This window comes from Brachycentrus maculatus, unplaced genomic scaffold (assembly GCF_059751285.1).
Source record: "Brachycentrus maculatus isolate JH-2025_06_01 unplaced genomic scaffold, ASM5975128v1 h1tg000180l, whole genome shotgun sequence".
Classification (NCBI taxonomy): domain Eukaryota; kingdom Metazoa; phylum Arthropoda; class Insecta; order Trichoptera; family Brachycentridae; genus Brachycentrus; species Brachycentrus maculatus.
The window spans coordinates 1,364,639-1,387,351 of NW_028280931.1; the positions used below are offsets into that span (position 1 = coordinate 1,364,639).

At 34.3% G+C, this 22,713-nt stretch overlaps 1 protein-coding gene across 13 annotated transcripts in view; it reads left to right on the top strand.

Moving 5' to 3' along the window:
- Positions 1-22,713, top strand: part of tay (tay bridge kinase) — a 340,896-nt gene that overhangs the window by 269,996 nt on the left and 48,187 nt on the right. For 11 of the 13 annotated variants that reach the window (XM_088262457.1, XM_088262460.1, XM_088262462.1 and 8 more), the window contains one exon: positions 6,302-6,370. The exons of the other annotated variants lie outside the window; for them this stretch is intronic. In XM_088262457.1, the coding sequence (XP_088118583.1) occupies positions 6,302-6,370 (69 nt within the window). The remainder of the gene's footprint in view (positions 1-6,301; positions 6,371-22,713) is intronic. 13 annotated transcript variants of the gene reach the window in all.

The following is a 22,713-nucleotide window of genomic DNA, read 5'->3' on the forward strand; positions in this document are numbered from 1 at the left end:
CCCCTAACATCACTTGAATTGGACACCGAATCTTCGGCCGACTGCAATGTATTACTTTTTTTGCACCACCACAATATTTTGTATTCCGCCTTTATGCCCCGAGACGTTTTCTTTTCGGGCGTCACTACATTACGGCCTTTGTCCGCGTGACAATGCTTTCTAAAGCGCCTGCTGAACGAAATTTGTGTTTTTATCCCGAGTAATTTTTATCTCAGAAATTTCGCTTCGAGAAATGTGTTGATTTTAAACACGTTTTTAAGATTAGTTTATTCTTACATGTAAATGTTTTATTTATTGACTTGGCGTTTAATTTGTAGAACTCCATTCGTTTGATAATGCCCTAAAAAGGCGAAACAATTGTCACAATATAATTTTTTATGTGTTAAAATACAACTTAGTAGACTCAAAAAATCTGTGTTTGATTTAAAATTAATACATAAATGTAAATGTTTTTATCACATGAATATAGATAGTTTTTTTTTGTCTCGTGACTTGTGATTTAGATTTTTGTTTTGACGATATCTTTTTATCTTATATACGAACAAACAAACATTGTTTTTATTTATTTATTGATTTGGCGTTTAATTTGTAGAACTCAATTTTAATTTATGTATTAATTTTAAATCAAATACAGATTTTTTGAGTCTACTAAGTTGTATTTTATTAACAAAAACACATAAAAAAATTATATTGATAATGCCCTAACAAGGCGAAACAATTGTCACAGTATAATTTTTTATGTGTTTTTGTTAATAAAATACAACTTAGTAGACTCAAAAAATCTGTGTTTGATTTAAAATTAATACATAAATTGATTTTTATAAATAAAATATTACCACGGACTGGTGCCTGAAGCGCAGTACTGATCGCTTTGCCTTCATGTAATGCAAAAAGTGTGCTTCTTAACCGCTGCAGTAACTTTCAATCTCATAGTTTGTATTGTACTTACGGTGGTTGGAGCGTTACGTTCAGCGCAGTCAAGGGATAACTGGAGAAGAGTCATCGCTTCCACAAGGGTCACAGCCCTCAGTAATGAAAACTAAGACAGAAGAAGTTGTTTAATACATTTTCAATATATTCATTGCTTCACAAGCATTATGAAATTAAACAGATTAGTAATTGCCATGGATCTTCCTCGAAAGACATCTAGGGGAAGACCAAAAATTCATAGATGCTACAAAACGGTAATATGATTCGAAGGCATAGCCTAGGTGACGTTGTATATAATAGAAGGACCTACAACCTGAGGACAAGGATAGCTAACCCCAAATATCTACAATGACGATAAATTGCGATAGAGCCAGAAAGGAGAAGAAGAAGTAATGCGTGCTTTGTATTTTCTTTCTTTACCATTTAACCAGACTCGGTCTCAGCAATGCGTGGCAGGGTACAGCTAGAATCTTATAAATAATATGTAACATATAATCCCCGTCCGCTGGTGCGCTTCGCCTGGGATGGTAAAGGATGACATGCTCGCACATGCATGAACCATACATGGATACTAGAATTATACTGCTCGTATTCAGCTGAATGCACACAATCCATAGTGTTTGTCCATCAGCAATCCGTTATATCACACGTAGTGAACAATGATTTCATCTTAAATTCTCGTTCCCCAAAATCCACTATTTTTTTTCAAATCTGAATCTCCTTAAATATTATGCTCCATATGAATAATTCTCGCTTAAAGAAGAGTTATATAATAAATTGTTAGTAGTATCAAAGTTAAATATATATATATATATATATATATATATGTATATATATATATATATATATATATATATATATATATATATATATATATACATATATATATATATATATACATATATATATATATATATATATATATATATATATATATATATATATATATATATATATATATTAGTTAATTGATTAATAGTTATTTACACTGCAAGTGTTAAAATATTTCAAATAAATAAATCCTTGCACGTATTATTACGTAGGTAGGTACTGTGTTGAATTTGTGAGATTTGCTAGTTAATAAAAAATACACGCATTGCATTGTTTGTATATTTGGTTAGTTGAGACGTGCAGTGGGTATTAAAAGTTGATTAAATCCGATATGATGAATCACGGGAAATACCGTGTTAAATTTATTGTTATTACTGACATGCACTCTTCATCACCAATAGCCTCTGTAAAATTTTACATACACTTGAGTTGGTACTAGTTGTACAAATGAGCATTAATCATACAAGTCATAATTGCGCATTTAAGATTCCACACCCCGACTGGATACGGGCGTGAAGTGAGCACCCTTTTTATATTATATTCCAATCTCGCGCCTGTCATAATGAAAGTCTTTATTAATTTCGAGTTGCCCTCTCAAGCTACTCGCGTTCGGCTGACGCTGACTGCAATAGTAATTATACTGATGGCCTCATTGCGGATATTTCATAGCACTCCGATAAGTAAACCTTCAACTCGCGTGAATAATTCAATCATTTTTATCCCTTGATGTCAAGTAATTACTGAACAAATTTTAGACGTCGGCTTCGAACGCGCTGTGCAGATAATTTTACTTCGCGTTTATTCGATTTAAAAAAATTTTTTTCGGTAACATGGACGTTTCGGCAATACGAATCCACGATTGGTGTCAAAGTCCCAATTTGAATGCAAATAAACGTCCACGTGTAGTTATCTGCATTAAGTAGTTTACTTGTTTGGAATCGACACTCTGGTATATTTGCACTTTTGGCACTCTGTTTTACGACCACCCGTTACGCATTTTCAATCAATTTGCGTGATCTGGTTTAATTGGCCCTCTCCTTGTAACGTTTCACAATAATTACGGTTGTAAATGTCGCACCATAACTTCTTATGCATTTCAAAATTTGGCGACGTACGGCATTTGTAACATTGTTGTAACCCGTCGAGATTGCGAGAGAGCGGTAATGTTATGCGCGATTGTAAAAAAATGGACGCAAAGCGCCATTACGTATTCAGCACGTCTGTATTTACTCGTACTTACCGCAAGTTAACTGCGGATACACGGTCTACTATGGACACAATTTGTACTAGGGCCGGTTTCAGCGTGGCCGTACGAAGTGCGCGCATAAAAAGCTAGCAGGTGATTTTATAACCGGTAAATTATCAGCGTGTTACTGGCACCCTCGAACATAAATAAACCAAATTATGATTCTGCATGCCATAAAAAGGCTGGATATTTCTTGTATTACGTTGTTGTTTTAACATAATTGGATACATACACCTTTATGCATTCAATTAACTTCAGTCACCCGCGTATCGCCATACTCGTTTATAAAGTATCAATATTTTACATTCGCGCCCGGAGATTCTCGTCTGACGAGAATTCCCGGACGATTTCCGCTTTATCTTCGACAGGATCGACTGTCAGGCAGTATCGGCCATCGACTGCACCGTAACACGGCCTGACAATACGAACGGCCGGTGTCTAAATGCCGAATAATGAGGCCCGGCGCCGCCCTCCTCCCCTGTCGCGTAATATTATTCACCCTGCTCCGCGACCCGCGAGAGTCGAGCGGTGTCAGCCATCGAAACGCGAACGGTGAACGAAATGTTTACGACGTTTCTGTAGATTACTATCTTATCGGCCCCGGGCGCTTTCGCATCTAACTGGGAACAGCTGTTTTCTTTATTCGAAATAATAAATATGTTTTTTTTGTTTTTATTTTTTTAAGGCCCGCTGTAAAAGAGTACTTCGTTTTTATCAGATTATAATAGTTCGCGAGAACGTGGGGGCATTCGTGTTTTAGTTAACGTCTCATTAAAGTGTTTAATTTTAATTTTCAACGATTATGTTGGAATCGCGATGACTAACACGAAAGGCATGTTGAACACGTACCTACATTTTCATTGATATTAATTTCTGTATGCTAAGTTCAATTATTTTATTTTGTCCATTTAAAAAAAAAATGTATGAAGGTGTGTACATTATAATTGGCTTTGCTGTCATGTATACCATACATGGATTTAAATATATAAGTAAGTATGTCTAGCAAAAGGATTAAATTATATATTTTTTTTGTTACGCTATTAAATAAATAAATAATAATATAAATTCAATCATCCGCATTATTATATGCATGTGTAAAACGTATATTAACCCTTTGCGAAATAAGGCCGTGCATATAAGTCGCGTTCTGTGCCCGTAATTCATCTCTATATATCCTAATTCATCTCTAAATAGCTAGGAAATTATAGAACACAATTAAATTAACGAATAAAAATTTAGTTATAGTGAAGATACGTTACGACGGAGGTTTATCCATACCAATGTAATCAATATTAAATTTTTCATCAATCATCGCAATATTCCACGTTTTAAAAGATGTAAAGTACACTATTTAACAATATTTTCAGTGTGCTCAAATATTTGCTTACAACCGCTGGATCTTACCCCTCATAGTTTGTTCTATAAAGATTTTGTTGATCTTTAAAAATGGATGAAGAAGATATGGTATAGGAGTCTGAGTGTTTTGCAGGACTTACGATCTGTCGTTGGCTGGTTTGACTGATTACTTTAAGCACTTTAGTGTTCACCTTGCCACCTACGATTTATAAACATGTTACTCAATTAGGGAATGTTGTATTTATTTCAATATAACATAAACGTTTTGAATTTTCATTATAAGTTTCAATGCTGCCATGGTTAAAAAATTTTAGGCAAGTAATTATGCATAGAATATTCTTTTTCGGAATTATTTTAAATACTGGGAAACGCCTGATAATATATTTTCTAAATGGGTTTAAATCATTGGTATAACGGTGAATGTAAAACAGTGTATGTATAATATATCGATCTAGACGATGACAGATCGTAACCCCCTGCAAACATACAATTACCATCTCAATAACTTCTCCATTTGTATTTACATATCAATACAATCTTAGTCATTTTAAAAAATGCGTAGGTACTTTTTCTAAAATTATCTTTCTCACGTCAATTGGAACAGTTATTTTTGTTAGTATAATTGTTTTAGAAAAATATTGCTCATGGATTATTTATTCTCATTCTGTTCTGGATTTAAATATAATTACAAACCATCACGATAAATTAATTATGATAATGTATTCATTACAAAGTATACTGATTTAATTTAGTTTATGAATGTTGGCGGTTGGTGTCGGATGAGTTGATAATTATTACTGTTAACAAATACGTCGCCTGGTTTCCTCTCCCCTGCAGGTCCCTCCCCCTCCCCAACCCCACACCAGACCGCACACTACAATATTACACTATTAGCATAATTTAATGGAGAAGCTGCGGGCGGTGATCGGAATCCTGATTCTGATCGCAGCCGATTGTGTTACATGCAGTACAAACAGTATCGAATAATAACACAATCTCACCCGGTCTGTGGTGCGACGCGGTTACTTGTTCTACCGTGATGTTGGGGTATTGTAATTGAGTACAACACCCCGATGACACGATCAGTTCGATTGTGAAAACTGATTTCGAAATATTATTTATTTATTTGTCAGTACCAAATTGTCAACTATGTACAATAATTTGGTTGAAACCGTTTTTTTTAAACTTTATTTATTAAATTAAATTATGTTCATTTATTATAAATAAATTTGATAGTGTTAATTTTTTACTTTAAAAATTTGAGATCTAATTTGTAAACTCCATTTTAATCTAAATATGATTACAAATATAAAATAAAAATTAGTAGACTCTAAAAACCAGTGTTTGATTTTAACATTTAATAAATACATATTTTTTTTGATGTTCAAGAAGATTGATTAATACTTTTATTATTACTCTTAACAATTCTTTAAAAAAATTCGCTTTATCCAATAACTGCAAATTGCCTAAACTGAAATACAGTCGAACCTGAATATAAGAGAGTCCAAGAGATCGGAGCATTTCTTTCTTATAAAGAGGTTTTTTTATGTCCAGGTCTGCTATATCAAGGTTCGACTGCAATGGATATTGGAAATCTCGTTGAGATATTTTAAAGTAAAATTTAAATATTTAATTTTTAATTAATGTTTTACTTAGTAAATACCACTATTTCTTAAAATCTACTGTGACACGTGTTTCGATGCATTCCGCATCATTTTCAAACACCGTAGATACGGTGTTTGTAATTAAATATTTCATATTAAAAAAGACATTTAACTTATTACCAAGGAAAAAATAGGTTGGTATATAAAAAAAAATTAAGGATTTTTTATAACAATGTTTTATTTTATATTTTGCCGATTGAAGTTCATTATCTACATGTGAATCGTGTTTTTTATTATTATATAAATATATTAATTTCTGATTTATTTGTTTCAGGTACGTTCATCTGGGAAAAAATATAGTTTACCAACTCTCGACTCCACCGCGAAATGTTCAGTAAAAAAAGTAAGTAGTATTAACTAACAATAATCCGTATCACTTCATAAAAATAAGAATATCTAACTATTTATTTACATTAATATATCAGAATTAAAAACAATAAGAATAATTTATAAATCGACTAAATAATTTATTTCACGATATATAACTATTTTGTTTTGTGTATATAGAACCCAATTATTAATTGCTTTACGATTTCTACCTCGATAATTCAATTCAGCTCACTCTTGCACATTTCTTCATAGCATATTGCGTCGGTTTCGCTCGATTGCATCACGCGATTATACAGATCTCGCAGAATGTGGACAATCGGGTTCCTCTATGTATGCCGTTAACATTATTTGTCAATTATTTAGTGTACGGCCTCTTACTTAATGAAATTTATTCAAGTTTAAGCGGAGGCGGAGGTTGAGCTATTTGCCGATTAAAATGCCAACGCGGAACGAGATAATTAATAATTTGATCTGATACGATATGAACTTGTCAGATCGAATCAATTCTAATTGCTGCTAGACACCATACAATATTGTTCACCTTGGCGCTAGTAGCATATTGTTTTTTAAATATGCTCTAAAAAAATATGCAGGTACTTATTTTGCTGTTACCTTAATAGAATCGTGGTGACCGATCACCAAAAAAGTCGTAAATCAATGACAAAATTACGATTTTACATAAATAGTAGTCGTTTCTATTATATAAAAGTAAATATACATAACATATGTATTAATGGTGGGATTATTTTTTTATTTTCATAAAGAACTAGTCGAAACGAATAACTATTATTCGAATCTGAATACTAATACTAAAATTTATTTCATTTGTTTCATCCATTTGTAGTAGTATCCATGCGCTTACAAAAAAGCATATTTTCCCTTCCATTTTTTTACTCCTTACACGAAAAAGTAAATTATAATTACTTTTATTAAATTAGATCTTTCGGGAAAAGCCTGTGTTGAGGATTTAATAATACCTTTATTTTTTTATTTTGATGTTAATATATTGACAATGTACAATAATTTAGTTTTATAACTTACATGTAACGATTAAAAATCAATTAAAATTTTATGATTCAGTTTGTAAATATCATTTTAGTGCAAAATAGACTCGCTGAAAAAAACGTTTTAGTATCATGAAACAAGTTGTCAAATGTCTATGTTATCATCTATGTCAAAGACTCATGAAATCAATTCAATATTAAAAAGTTACCAAATGTGATGGGGATTCAATCAATACTGAAAATAATTACATAATTATTCAATCTAATTTTAAAAAAATAACACGCCCTGAAAAAATATGAATGCTTATGATTGCATATTATTTATGACATCTCATCAAAGATGAAGAAAAATATGGAAGTCTGGGCATTTACGGGGCTGACGACCGCCATAAGTGATCACTTTACACACGTGTAATTTTCACCAATTCTACCCATTATTGACAACCATATTACTATTCATATTCTTGGAAGTTCTATATATATTAACCAATTTCGAAACGTTGTTCTTGAATCATTAGAACTTCACTAGAGACATCTATTGTTGAGATGAAAAGAAGCTTTTTTATTGAGCAGAAACACTTTATTAGTATGTGAGATCCGAATCCTGCTTTTATTATGATATCAGTGCAGTCGTCTGCATCGTATCCAACCCGTCAGTTCATTACCTTAGATAAATATAAGACGCTGACATCCTCTTGCCCCGCGCCCCGCGCCCGCGGCTAAGTACGGGGTTAATTAATAACTGGCATGCTGCAAGTTGTTGCGACTTGACACGATAATGCACCCAACATCCGCTCTTAATTAACTCCTCTCCACTACCTTACTCGTAATAACCCGCCACGCTCTTTGATAAACAAATCTTCGCGTCTCCTCGCGTACTAGCCAACTTTCACCTTAATATTATTTATATTAACCAAAGGCAAATATCTGACTTGGATGTTTATAAATTTTCATTTAGTGGTTGTTTTTGATAAAAACGTGTCATTAGAATCGGGCTAGTGTTAAAACTTTATATTTCACTATACCAACATAATTTACCCCAACTCATAAATTTGAAAAACCGCTCGTTTGCGTAGGTTTTTCGTAATTTAAACCACGCAATATTGATATTTGGTGTTTTTCAAATACAAAATAAACCTTTTATTTTCACTGTTGGATTTATCAATTTTTAAAAATAACCACAGTTAAAATATGTATGTGCAAACTAAAGTACTAACGTTAAAATTCTCAATTAGATTGACCTCTGCCATTTAAAAAAAAATATTTTGTGTAATAAAAAGCAATTTCGTTCAGCCGGATTTAATTCATTTTGCACTTACTGTGGGTTTTATGTATGGGTTCGCCATTTTTCAACAAAAATTTATGTTTGTTTCCATTTGCATACGAAAAAGAAGTAGAAATAGTTTTTAGCATTTCGGTAACGGCGTATTTCGAAAATTAATTGGAGTTTCGATATCCTATCCGATAAACGAACTGAACAAAAAAACAAGACCCAACGAAAAGCTCGAGGGAGAGATACTAGAAAAACCAAACTGTATTGCAGAACATTTTTTTGTTTTTACGTTTCATGATGCTTCGTTGTTTTCATATTCAGTTAGTGGAATTCATTTTTTTTTTATTTTACTACGGATTCTGCTTACTTTGGTGATGTTTTCATCATGTATGAGTAGAACGTTTTTACAGAAATAACGTTGATATTTTTTTGTAGTTTTTCTTTTCCATTTTTTTTTAAATATCTATTTAAATATTACAAACATCTAAAATATTAGGTTTATTTTTATGCAATGATTTTCGCTTTTTTATTCCATTTTTTATGAAGATATTTGATTTAAAATATATAATTTTTTTATGTACACTGAACTCTTAATATACATGATAGATACGTTATATTATATTATTTTTATTATGTTAAAATATTATTATTATGTGTATTTTTGTGTGTAAAAATCAATTCAGGTTATATTGACATAAATCTGATTCTTGCTTATTGTAAATTTTATTTTATTAAAAAAAACAATCTATTCCTCTCCAAAACAAGTACTCTTTGTCTCTCGCATACCTCTCTGCGCACAGTATGAAATTGTAAGTACACGCGAGGGATGTAGGAAATTCCAAATTACTGTTACGCATCGTTAAGTGATTGCTCAATTTTTTCATCTTTTTTGTACCGTGTTCTTCCAAAATCGTGAAAAGGAGTTCAGTGTTTAAAAAAAATATTTATACCCTGTTTCAATCCCGTCAACATTGATCCATAATTTAATATATTTTAATGATTTTTAGTACCGTAGAACGGGGCTACTTGAACTTTGATGTGTTACTTGAGCCCAGTACAAAAAAAAAATCTGTATTGGGTCTACAATAATGAACGCATCGACATGATTCATTGTTTCCCTGACAGGTGACACTTATTGTCACGATACTTCGATCGATACCCCGATCTAAATATTTTTTTGTACAGGGCTCAAGTAACACATCAAAGTTCAAGTAGCCCCGTTCTACGATATCGTATTATATTGCTTTCTTTAAATAATAAAAAATAGCATATGTCGGATTCATTCTTTTATAACTTACACAACATGTGTATTGGAACAGTCGTGATTAAGGTAATCGTTAGTATTATCGTTTCGCGGTTGGTTTAACAAATTTAATAATAGCGTGCACATCCGAAATAACAAAATAAGGTATTTTAAACATCTTCGAACTGGCATTTAGCTTTAATGCTCAGTAAACTCATTTTATGAGTTTGAAACCGTTGCATGTTGTTAAATGTTAATTATTACCGGCCTTTGCTTGTTTAACTCGTCGTTTCATTTTTATTTTCGTGAAAATTATTCTAATAACCCGGTCATTCAATGTTTATAATCGTGTAATAATCCATTTTTAAAATATCGTTTTGCTTAAATGGTTTTTGCATTGTGTCTTACGCTTAAGTGAATATTGCCAATCGTGTTATTTACTTAAAATTTCAATTAATTTTCATTATTATATGCGCAATATGCTTCCTCTGCGTTAATAATTTAGTAATTTGATTGACTGATAATGATGTATAACGTTGGCAATATTACATTTCCTTCTCAACGTATCAATTAAAAACATGTTGGAGTGTGTTTTTTTTCCCGTGTACAGAAATGGTAGTGTTTATATCTTGTTCTTTGCAGGAGATATTATCGCTCAGTCGTTAATATTAATGTTCCTACACACGTACCATATGTACGAGGTATGCTATTAAATATTTTTACGATACTTGATTTATTTTTATTGTGACCGTGGTAGAAAATTTATTATTAATCAATAAATTATCGTTAATAAAAAGAACATAATGAGCGTATTTGTATCGACGTTGAGGATATACGAGACAACTTATTTGCATTAAAAATAACGATTGTTTATTGGTACGTGACTCGATGTGTTGTATAGTATATATTCTATATGTTGAAAAAAAAAATTAAATGAAATACGTTAACACATTATTCATTTATGTTTCATATAGTCCCCGCAGAGTTCGCCTTTTGGATTGAGTGAGATCCGAACCTCTAATCCATAACTTCTAATAATGTCAGCGAATCGATATGCCATCTTCCCACGCCAGAAAACTTGTGAACTATGGGATCTGCCAACTCTTGCCTTTAAATTTACAAACGATTTGTAAACAGATGGACATCTGTTGGGATGCATTGGATTATCATAACAGTTTTAACTCCGATCGGCGATTTTAATAAATATTTACGTTTTCTTAAAAGATCCGGCGGTGTATAAATATTGAAACTTCTGTCGATATTTCAAACGATTCAGAACGTTATTTTAAGCGCATTTACGCCATAATTGTTTCATGTTTAGCATGAAGGTGTAACGCTGTTTACATATTGTGATGAAACCTTTGTATCTTTGATCATCTGCCTTCGCAAATATTTTTTATGTGATGTTTACATCGTAATAATATTTTAATGTTCTAGCAATGTTATCGCTAACAACTTAATAGATTTAATAAAAAATAAAACAGAAATACATATAGATACGATCATCTCTTTTAATGTAATAAATACTTTGATGTGGTAAGCTTATGAATTACAATGTTTTATCTTTAGAAAACTTACCATATACTGAAAGTTGTTTTCGAAAAACTGCTCTGGAACAGGACCGGATGCTTACCTTAGAAATATCATCCGGAAGCGCCTTATTATGGCATGTACGCTGTAGTACACGCGGTACATTAGTAGTACCACGTATAGCGAGTACACCTTGGTTCCATTCCGACAATGGCGGGTAAAACATGTGTAATTTGCGCCAACATTTATCCCCGAGCTACTCGGAGTTTACGACGCTATATGGATAAAGCAACAACTGCGTTTTATAACTTACGACTCGAGCTTCCTGGAGAAATGGTAATTTGTTCCGGAAAAGTGACAAATTATGTACACAAACCACTACCTTGTTCGCGACGAAGCGAACTTCAGACTTTCTGTTTTGTTTAACTCCAAATATATGAACCGTCCTACAAATCATTTTATATGTATTATTATTTTAGTTTATTCATTGTAAATTTTATTTTATGTCCGCCTTCGTAGTGTAATGGTCAGCATGCTCGGTTACCGTACTGGGGGTCTCGGGTTCGATTCCCGGGGGGGGGTCGAAATAAATATTAGTGATTTTTCACTTTAATATTTATTCAATATTACCCTAAAGTTGTACCTGAAGCGGAGGTTTGATCGTCTTTGCTTTATGTGTTAACGATCAAGATAACACTGCGTTTGTATGATGCAGTGCCCTATGCACCATCGGGTGCGGATAAGGGTTCGATGAATGAAGATATTGTTGTTTTATATGGCAAAGGTAGTTGTCATATTTGTATTCAGTTGTATATATAAGACTTGTTCTGTGTGCATTCCTTCATTCGTTTACTGTTATTAAAATGTAATTTCAATTAATTTATTTTACGTGACTATTAGTATTGGTGAAAAAACGGTACTTACGTCTTTTTGTGACATAAAAATCCGTTTCATCCTCGTAAACATCATTCGTCTCTTAACTCCGGCTTCATCCAGGCTGGGACTTAATAAACGGATCTTTTTTTCCGTTGATCCCATTAATTCAGCATGTGGGCAGCCCCGCAGAAAAGTGTCTAGATGAGCAAACGCTCCGACTGACCGCCCCCGCCCCCCCTCCCGGCTCCTCGCTCTGCCCGCAAATAAGCCCGTGGGGTTTGTTTTTGCCGGGAGGAGACGGCTAAAGCGTAATCCTTAATATGTCAAGAGCCGCGCTACCGACACGAGTGCTAACCTCTCGAGTATGTGGTACTATGCTAGGTACTAGATATAACTGCCGGTAGCGCCCGACTCGGCTTTAGCTCGACACTGTAATGCCGTCCGATAAATTAGCCGTCTGTGTCTTTGTGTTGCGATTCTCGGATATACTTGCACCTGGGATAAAATGTTTTGTCGCGGAATGTTCTTTTGAAAATTCCAATTAATAAAATATCGTAAATGGAATTGCTAAAACTACTCGTTTATTTAATAATAATTTGTGTTTTCCTTATTATTATTGTACTTTATGTCTCTTTTTAATATCCTCGTATATCATTATCCATGAAGCAGCTGCCGATCATCGGTGTCTCGTTTTATACGGATGAACGCCAATTTGTATGTATTAACATAGCGTTGCACCGCGAGAAACGACAAATAAGAGTTTTTTGTACCTCCCGGGTATTTTTATTTATCCAGAACTTCTCCAGAACGCACATCTTACCCAGTAGATGTGCGCTCGACAATTCGACAACGTCGGAATGAATTCTCCGCTTAATAGAGCAATACAACATTTACAATGTACTATAAAATTCTTTACTTTATGTCATTAAAAAAACACGTCTTAAGTTTTTACTTTATATGTTTACTAGTAATTTAAAGTTAATTTAGTGGTCATATTCTAATAAAATCTTGGTATTAATTACCACAAGCGTTATTGATTCCTGTCGTCATCTCATGTAAGCTCTCGTTCCGTGCCCAAATTCTCACACATTTCATTCTATTCTAACTACTAATAACTAATTTATTTTAGCAAATATTTATCAGTCTTTAATGTATGTTTAATTTGTAAGTAGGATTGTTTCCATCACATCTCCTAAGCTCCCTGGCAACTATCAACAAAATTGTCAACAGTCACGTCATTGATGCGCTTCAGTGAATATTAGTGACGTGAAAATAACGTTTTGTTGGCGGTAAATTTTAAAAAGGTGCTATAAGGCTTAATAAGACATTTAAAAAATGTCTTCCAGTTCGATCTGTCGATCTCTCGTGATGAATGTGCAATTCTATCAATAATAATAAATAAAAATAATAAATAGATTTAAGGGAATGCGCATACGTTGTATTTTAATTTTATTTTAAAAAAAATCATTATTTCCAATAGAATTAATGAACTGTGGAAGCTTTAAGTGTGACAGAGAGCTTTTTAATCTTGTTTAAATAATGTAGTGAATCGGCAGAACAAATGTGTTTAGGACAACATTTTGTCAGCGTGCCAAGTGCATCCTCGTCAAGCTATACTTGCGTGTTCCGTTTGTCTCCCTGTCGGGGATCACCTCACGCTGCGGCCGCCGGGTGGGACTCCTGTTGCCGATTTACTTATTTTAATGACGTTTTTGTCTCCGTTTTTTTCTTTATTCCTCCCTGGTCAGTACATAAACATACTTTGTGCCAAGAGCGGCTCTTTTTTTTTGTCGGAGTTGTGCATGCGAAGTTATTTTTTTGTTACTTAAATACTTTAGTATATCGGTCTTGCCACTTTCTTCTTAATATTGCATGTACATGCTAAATAATGTTATTTACGAGTTTATTCTAAGCTCTTCAATTAAGGGAGGATACCGCAAGAACTAAAAATATTAAACGCTCACCTCTTTCCGTTTTTTATTTTTATTATTTTTTTTTTAATGTTATCTAACATGCATGCTCGTATGTTGTATATATTGATTTAAAGTGAAAATATTTTTTATCGGTTGTTCCCGATATTTCAAAATTTTACTTGAAATAATGCACATATTTACATACAAACCTTTCAATTTCATCCCATTTTTGTGAATCTAAACGGCTCATTATTAAAAACAGGCATCAAATTGTGTGGAGTGGAGTCTGCGATCTCTACTCATCCACGGGACCATAACCCGACTAAGCCTCGCACAATTCAAGCCGAAATAAGTTTATATTTGAGATGCTATGCCCAATGACATTCGGGTATTTGTTGACGGATGATCTCCCCGTATCATTTCAATTTATAGTCTTGCGAGTCTGTCGACTAAATCCTTACTTCCCGCTACTCGCGTTAAAATCCTCAATATAAATTTAACGATCGTAACTTCTCGCATTAAACGTATTGTCGTAAAATATTCGCGGCACTTGTCGCGGCCCCGAGGGGGAGGAATCGCAAAGCGACGCTAAAGTTCTCCGAAGAGCCTTTACGACCGCGAAATAATAAAACGTCGACTATGATGATTCCGTATTCCCGGCTCGGAATAATGCCCCAACTAGCCGGCGACACGGACGAATTACTAATGAAAATGGAGCACCTCTTTTGAAGGGAACTTGGATTAATTCAGCGCCTTTATGTGTTCTTGTTTTCAATTTCCCTACACCAAGATTGGTTCGACGTTCACAGATATTTTATTCATAAAATACTTTTTGGAAAGATATTTGTGTTAGTGATAAGTTCTATTTTCTCATTTGTTTCCTTTAAATATGCTTCTTACCTCATGTTTTTATATGTCTATTTACCGTACCTTTTATTGCTTTATATTTTATATTTTGCCCTGTGTTTTAGTCTTGTTAACCTTAATCCCATGTCCCAAACTATGTATTTATTTTTTAACATTGCTTTTTTTATACTTAGGTGTAGCAGTATATATTTTTTCTTTACTTTTGAAAACTATTTTGAAATCGTTCAAGGGTTGACATATTTGTCTTACATAATTAATTTTATACGTTTTGTTTCGGTTAATTTATTCAGTCTGTTCCATCTCAATAAATCCACGCCTGGAAATAAATGCAAAAACAGCTATATCCTCACTATTTACGATTAAAATATCAATGGTAATTTTATAGCACGTCAGTTATTCGCGATATTTAGAATCTCGAAGTATTTCCTTTACTCAGAAGCGAACACCGTAGCAATGATATTTTACGACCAGCCTGAAGCGGTAGGTTTTAAAAGCATATTTTTCTTTCAGCGAAAGTAATGGCATTATACTATGACGGGTGGGTAATAAATTCTTAGTACTTAGCTTTATATTTTTATGTGTCTTTTCAAGAGTTACACATCGAATACTTTATACAATAATATACCTCTACTAAATTCCTGTAAAGGTGAATATTCTTCGCATGATTCGGAATAGGTCTAACTGTAGTCATTTTAAATTTTGATCAGATAATACTTTTATTTGAGATAGTTTGACATATTCACTGTAATTTTAACATTGGTTGTGGGTGGCGCATGTGCGAGTATGTATATACAGTATAGTTCGACTTGTCGACGCCGGACACTCATTACTTTCCATTAGAGGAGCCAAAGCCGGTGTTGATCACCTCTGATCCTTCCGCAGGTCCGCATATTGCCATTCCGTGACAGCGAATAGGGAAATAATTTATGTTCTCGTAAAGTCACCGCATTGTTTGATACAGACGAACGGAGTAATTTCACCTTCCGTAATGCGGACATTGTATGCCTCCCCGTTGTTTAGCGCTTCAGTAAGCGCAGCCCTAATGCATTTGTCGTATTATGACTGCGGTGTGTTTTGTATTTTGAAAACGGGCGCATCGAGTGCATCTAATTTATTCGGATTATGTTATTATGTCCATTCGAATCGAGCAAAAGCGCGGATACGCGCCGCGCGCTAAACGTACAGCCTATCGGATTTCATCCGCTGCCATTACACACTCGCTATCGGATAACATTTTCATTGAATTAAGAGCTCATAGAGTTCTTGGCAGAGCCACCGTTCAAAGGAACCGATTAAACTTTATGCTTCTAATTCCGACGCGCATACTACTGTTTATATTTTGTTTAATGCCGATCTAATCTATAATAGCGGTGACGGTGCCAACATTTCAGGCGTTGTTAGATTCCTTTGTCAGCAGCTAAGTGAAATTCCCGCTCGTATTCGTATGCCAAATAGCCGGACTATCGTTTTCTTTGAAAAACTGACACTGTGACTCTAATCATAACTTTATCCATGAGATATACTCGCTGTGAATTTTAAACAGAAATTAACATTTCACGTTTCAATATTATACATAGTACCTATTAATGTATATAATACTATACATATTCACATTTTATATTTCACGTTTCATAAACCGTTAATTATGTTATTTTGAGAAATAAAAAGACTTTGTTTTTTGATCCACTCACATTGTGAGTGGATGATCCACAAAGTTAGTGCTTTCAATATTCAATATATTGAGTAAATTATGGGTAAATAAATACATTAATTTATTTTTATATTCTTGTATTGTTTGACGTAGCGTTTTTTACCTCATTAAACATGTAGTATGGAGAAACTTTGTAAAACATGTGTATACAATATTACCCCTTTTATTTTCTATAGAATTATAAGCGGATTAATAAATATTCGCTACATTAAAACATTCATGAGTATAGTTTGTTTCTCTGAGTACCTATACAAGATACAGTATAACCAATTATCATTCGATAAAAACATATGAAATCGATTTGTGTTTTGTGAATGGAATTTACATACAGCATTGTTGCACATACAATTTTTGCTGTCAATATATTCAATCCCAACAACTCGTTCCGTTGGCCCCACACATGATCCTATTGCGCAAATACCATTAGAAATAAATTACGATTAGATTGTTTGTGATTGATAGCTCCTAACGGGTGTCAATTTAAATTGGAACACTTTTTGCCGGCGGTTTCGTTATCGACTGCCGACAAATGATTGAATGTTGATTAACGCCTTGTCAGCTAACAATCAATTTGGAATTGGCTTTTTCTGTCTTGGGAAAAGTTGCGGTTTATACCCGGACCTACTTCGGTTGTTCATTTTAAATGCTTGTCATGTTTGATCTTGTACCAAATGGTTTTGTTGTATATTTTGTTACTTTATTTATTTTTATAACCGTTTATCATCATATTATTTGTTGGAACTAGCTAAATAAAACACTTTACCTAATCTTCATTTGTAAATTAATCTTTGAAAAAGTGTATAAGAATATATTTTTTCTTCATCTTCAAGCTCTTATCCGCTCCCGATGGTGCATAGGGCACCTATGTATAAACGCATCATATAAACGCAGTGTTATCTTGATCGTTAACATAAGAAGGAAAGGTGATCAACCCTCCGCTTCAGATACCAGTTCAGTGTAATATTCAATAAATATTGAAAATAGTGAAAAAAAATCACTTATATTCATTTGACCACCCCCCACTGGGAATCGAACCCAGGACCTCCAGTACGGTAGCCGAGAGTGCTGACCATTATACTTAGCAGGCTGACAAGTTTTTATTTTAATAATAAATATTATATAAATTATGTTAACACTGTTATGTAGGTATTTCTTTTTATTATATATTGAAATTATTATTGTCGTATTTTATATAAATCCATATTCGATTTATTTATAGATTTGGCGTCTATTTTGTAGAACTCCATTTCAATTTATGTATTAAATGTAAAATCAAATACTGATTTTTTGGTCTACCAAGTTGTATATTATTGTTTAAAAAAACATAAAAATTAATTTTGTATCAATTGTTCCGTCTAGTTATGGCATTTTCAAACGAATGTCGAAACAACTGTCATAAAATAGATTTTTATGTGTTTTTTTTTAAATAATAAAATACAATATATAAAACTAAAAAATATCAGTGTTTGATTTAAAATTTAATACATATTTGATTTCCCTATACCTATATATAATAAAAAAATGTTTATTCGATACGAATTTCAATTTCAATTCAGCATCCAGCATAAGTTTGGTAAGTTAACATTCTGGTAATTCAGAGGTCGGCAGAATCTGCAGGTATCTGTCCCCGTAACGACCCCCGTCACGGCACAAACGGGCTCGCGGCTGCGACTGAATCATTAAGCGGAGTGTCACTGCTCCACCGCGCCAAAGTGGCTCCGGCACAGTCCGAGTGGTCCGGGGTCGGGGGAGGACGATAATTAGTCACACCGCTCCCGACCGCCCTGCGGCTGCGGTCGGTTTGTCACCGGTGACCGGCGACAAGAGTGCCTCTGCTAGTCAACTGCCAACATCATCGCCCCACTCGAGAGCGTGCGACCAACTCCACCGATCTCGGCTGTCCAAACTTAAAACACAGTAAGGGACTGTTTTTTTGTAGTACGTTTTTTTTTGCATTTTTGGACTAAGTAGAATCTATGTACTTAGTCCAAAAATGCAAAAAAACGTACTACAAAAAAATGTCCCTTACTGTGTTTTGAGTTTGGACAGCCGATCTCTCTGTCTCGCTTTTATTCTAGCTTATTAACTAGGTAGTGACATTTATCATACTGGAAGTCCTGAAAAGGAAAAGGAGGACATGGTTGGGACATGTCCTTAGAATGCCACCTGAGAGCATCAATCCCTCATGTCTCTTCTTCCAACCCCGAGGATTCCGGCACCCCGGAAGGCCGGTGAAGACCATTCACCGACTATACTCAGCGGAACTTCGAGACGCCAGACTGACCTGGCAGGAAGCCAAGGAGATGGCGCGCGACAGAGTGACTTGGAGACGTGTCGTGTTGGCCATATGCTCCACCTAGGGAGCGAACAAGGAAAGAAGAAGTGACATGTAGTATTGTTTGCGTGCTGTTGTAGCGATTATCCCGACGAAGAGACGGGTACGTCTCGAAAAAGACAAAAAATCTCCGGTAGACAAAAAATCTCGGTGAATGGTTATATACTAATATTACTAAAAAAATATAGACTAAAACTAACTAACTAACTTTTTAACCACCACCCCGCTTCCCCGCAGGGGTAAGCAAAGAGAATAGATCGCCATACCGCTATGTCTTTGCAAACATTCATCGCCTATTCCACGTTCATGCATCTCTTCATACATACCCGCCAATTATTTCGACTCCTGACCTGTAAGCTTTCAAGTATTTGACATACTTGATCGTGCCAAGTTTTTCTCGGCCTTCCTCTGCTCCTTTTTTTTTACTTCATTCGCCTCATAAATTTGTTTTACCGTTGTTTCCTCATTCGTTCGTTCCACATGTCCAAACCATCTCAACACGCCTTTCTTAATTTTATCGATGATGCTTATATCCGCTTTGCATTCCTTCCTTAGTTCACCATTCGAATATCTATTATACTGCCGCACGTTCGTCTGAGAGATCACATTTCGACTGCATTCGGTCTACTTTCATCCTTCTTTTGACAACTCCATGCTTCACTTCCATGCATTAGGTTTGTAACCAGGACTCCGTTGTGTACTGCCAGTTTAGCTTTCGGGGACAGGTTTTATTCTATCGGTGTCATAATGACCACGTAATTTTGGCCTTTAAAATCAATTAATATTCGAGATATCGCTTAAAAGACATTACTGCGATCTAAATAGATTGCCAGTACGTTTTGTAATTCCGAAGGCGAATGAATAATTCCGAACCGTCAACGAGAATTATTTATTATGCGAAAGCGAGTCGTGTAACCGATCTCCGCGATCATATCTTCCAAGCCACCAATCATTATGCATGTGTGTCAATATCTATTTACTAGCCAGAAGGCGTTCGGACTTTCTTAAGGGGCCCGTGAACGAGCTATATTTTCATGGCAATATGTTGCCTAGAATATTGTGCCAATGTGGTCATGTCGCCCGGTAATATGGCTGTGTTGTTCGGCACTGTTGCTCCACTATTGTCGATATTGCCGCGTGCAATACCAAAATACATGCCAGTACTTCGGCAACAAATGTTTCTTTTCTATTCTCCCTCACACGCTGGTCAATGTTGCTCGAGGATCTTAAAGTGATGGCTAATGGTAGCTTTTGGTAATGATTTTCTCATTACCTGTCCTTTTCTTTGTCTTCCATCCAAATTTTACAAATCAAATCATCGAAAACAGACTTGGACATCATTGTAAAATTTTACCATATAAATTATCCTGTTCTTTTTCTTGGTAAATAGAAGTTATCAATAGTAATAATAATTTTGGATAATTTATATAGCGCCATTTTCGTAAAATACTATCTCAAGAGCGCTTATGCAGATGTCGATTATGAAAGGTAAAAAAATATTAATTAAAAATATTTTCATTTCTCTTATTCTGAATGGGAAAAATGGAGCCGCCATATTATTGTACCTTCTTCTCGGTCTTGGGCTGGAGTATGACCAAGATGTTGGGCAGGACCAATTACATTTATTTCGAGAAGGCCATATCTATATGCAGCAGTCGCAAGGACTTGGATGCCTTCCCTAACGCCCGAGCACAAAATCTGGGCAATAAAGAAACAGCAACTAATCGCCGGCAGTCGTTACTCATGTGGTGCCGAAAATATTGTTAGATGGTTGCCTGGCAATATTATAAAGAAAAGTTGCTCGTTTACCGACCTCTTTAGATAGGCGTCGTTTGCTCTGACAAACTGCTCTAAAAACTACCCACAAATTTATTTATTAGGTGAGCAGGAGATTTATTGGGTATATTATTTCGCTCAGATTGTATCATCCAAATATACGTTTTTTTATTGATCTTCATTCATCTTCACGTCTTCTACAACATCAAACTAATCAACATGTTTTACACCAGTCGAATTCTCCGCTATTGCCGCTCATAACATATCTATCCTTTCTACATATTGAATTTATTTTCTCAAGCTTTGCTTACATGTTTTTTTAACGAACTTCTGTTCTTGGATCAGTCCATCCTGTAGTATCAGGTTCTCTTTAAAGTTGACGCTATCAATTCTGGTGATCATTTGGTATTCCGCGAGAGTACAAACGGCGATTCGGACCTCGAAGTCGGATCGCAGGCTGTTTGCTAATTAGCTCTCTATCCCATTGTGCCCACTGCGACGGCCGTCCCTCTTCGGTGACCCTCTCGCTCCGACACTTGTGTTTTTCTGCCCTCGTCGAGTGTCCGCTGATTCCGAGTACGGTCACGCCTAGAGTATACCGATTACCGATTCACTGACCGGACAATGAATTTATTTTGGACGTTCGCTGGACATCTCTTGGTTACGTTCAACTGAAGAGCTGTACACGTTATAATTTTAACCGTGTTAAATCGCTCGAGTTCTTATTTTTATTTTTAGAACAACCCTTGTATAAGAAAGCTATTTAATATTTAGTATAGTGTCTACTTTTTTGTAGACTGTTTGTTGTATAGTTGTTATTCTATCGACTACATGTGAATAATGCATAATGCATATCTATACATTCCATACTTCGAGTGTGATGATTAAGATTTTAAGTTTTTTCAGAACATTATGTTAAAATTGGATAATACATAAGTATATACTGAAGATTTATTGTATTTATGAATATTCATTTATAATCCAATAGTTTTGAAATTGATTGTTCATTGGTATGGATTCGGTGTTTCCTTGTTACTTTGTTTTTTTTTTAAATCATTCATACCATGATTTGGCAGTCACTTTGTGGTAGTATCTATCTATTTTTAATTTCCGTTTTACTTGATCCATACAACTATTTCTGTAAAAGTGGTATTCACCAAGTAAATCGTAAATTAAAAATAAATTATTATGTACCTAATTCCCCTCGGGTGTGTACTTACACATATATATTTATACATATTAAACACTACAGTTACTTTTGTTTATGGACATTAAGAACTCATTACAGCAGTAATTCAAATGTCGTACATATTTGTGCTGCCAGCCACTAGCACTAGCAACTAATCACTCTGCCGTAAGCTATTATTAAATAATGCCTCAGAACGTATATTTTTTTGCGTTTTATTTAGGTAATCGTAAATGTGACGTTCATAATAGATAAAAACCTAGATTTATTGCATCTTATGATGCATTGTTATATATTTTTTGTGTTTATTACATTATTGTTTGTATTATACAGCTTTATTGTTTCACGATAATGTGTTTATAATTTAAATATTAAAATGTAAATATTTGAAGAGTAAAATGAATTTGATATATACGTCCCCGTACCTTGATACCTAATTAAAGCTTAATTTCCAAGTTGATGAGAACTGAGCAGCTTTAAAGGCTCATAAATTACAAGTCGGGTATTTAATATTCATGACGGACTGTCCGATTCCCTTTTCTATATTAATTTCGTCCCGCCGCCGACGATGAAATATGAAAATCTCTCCAAAATCCATTGTTATTGTTCCCGGCAGATATAACTTTTACTTGTAAATTGGAT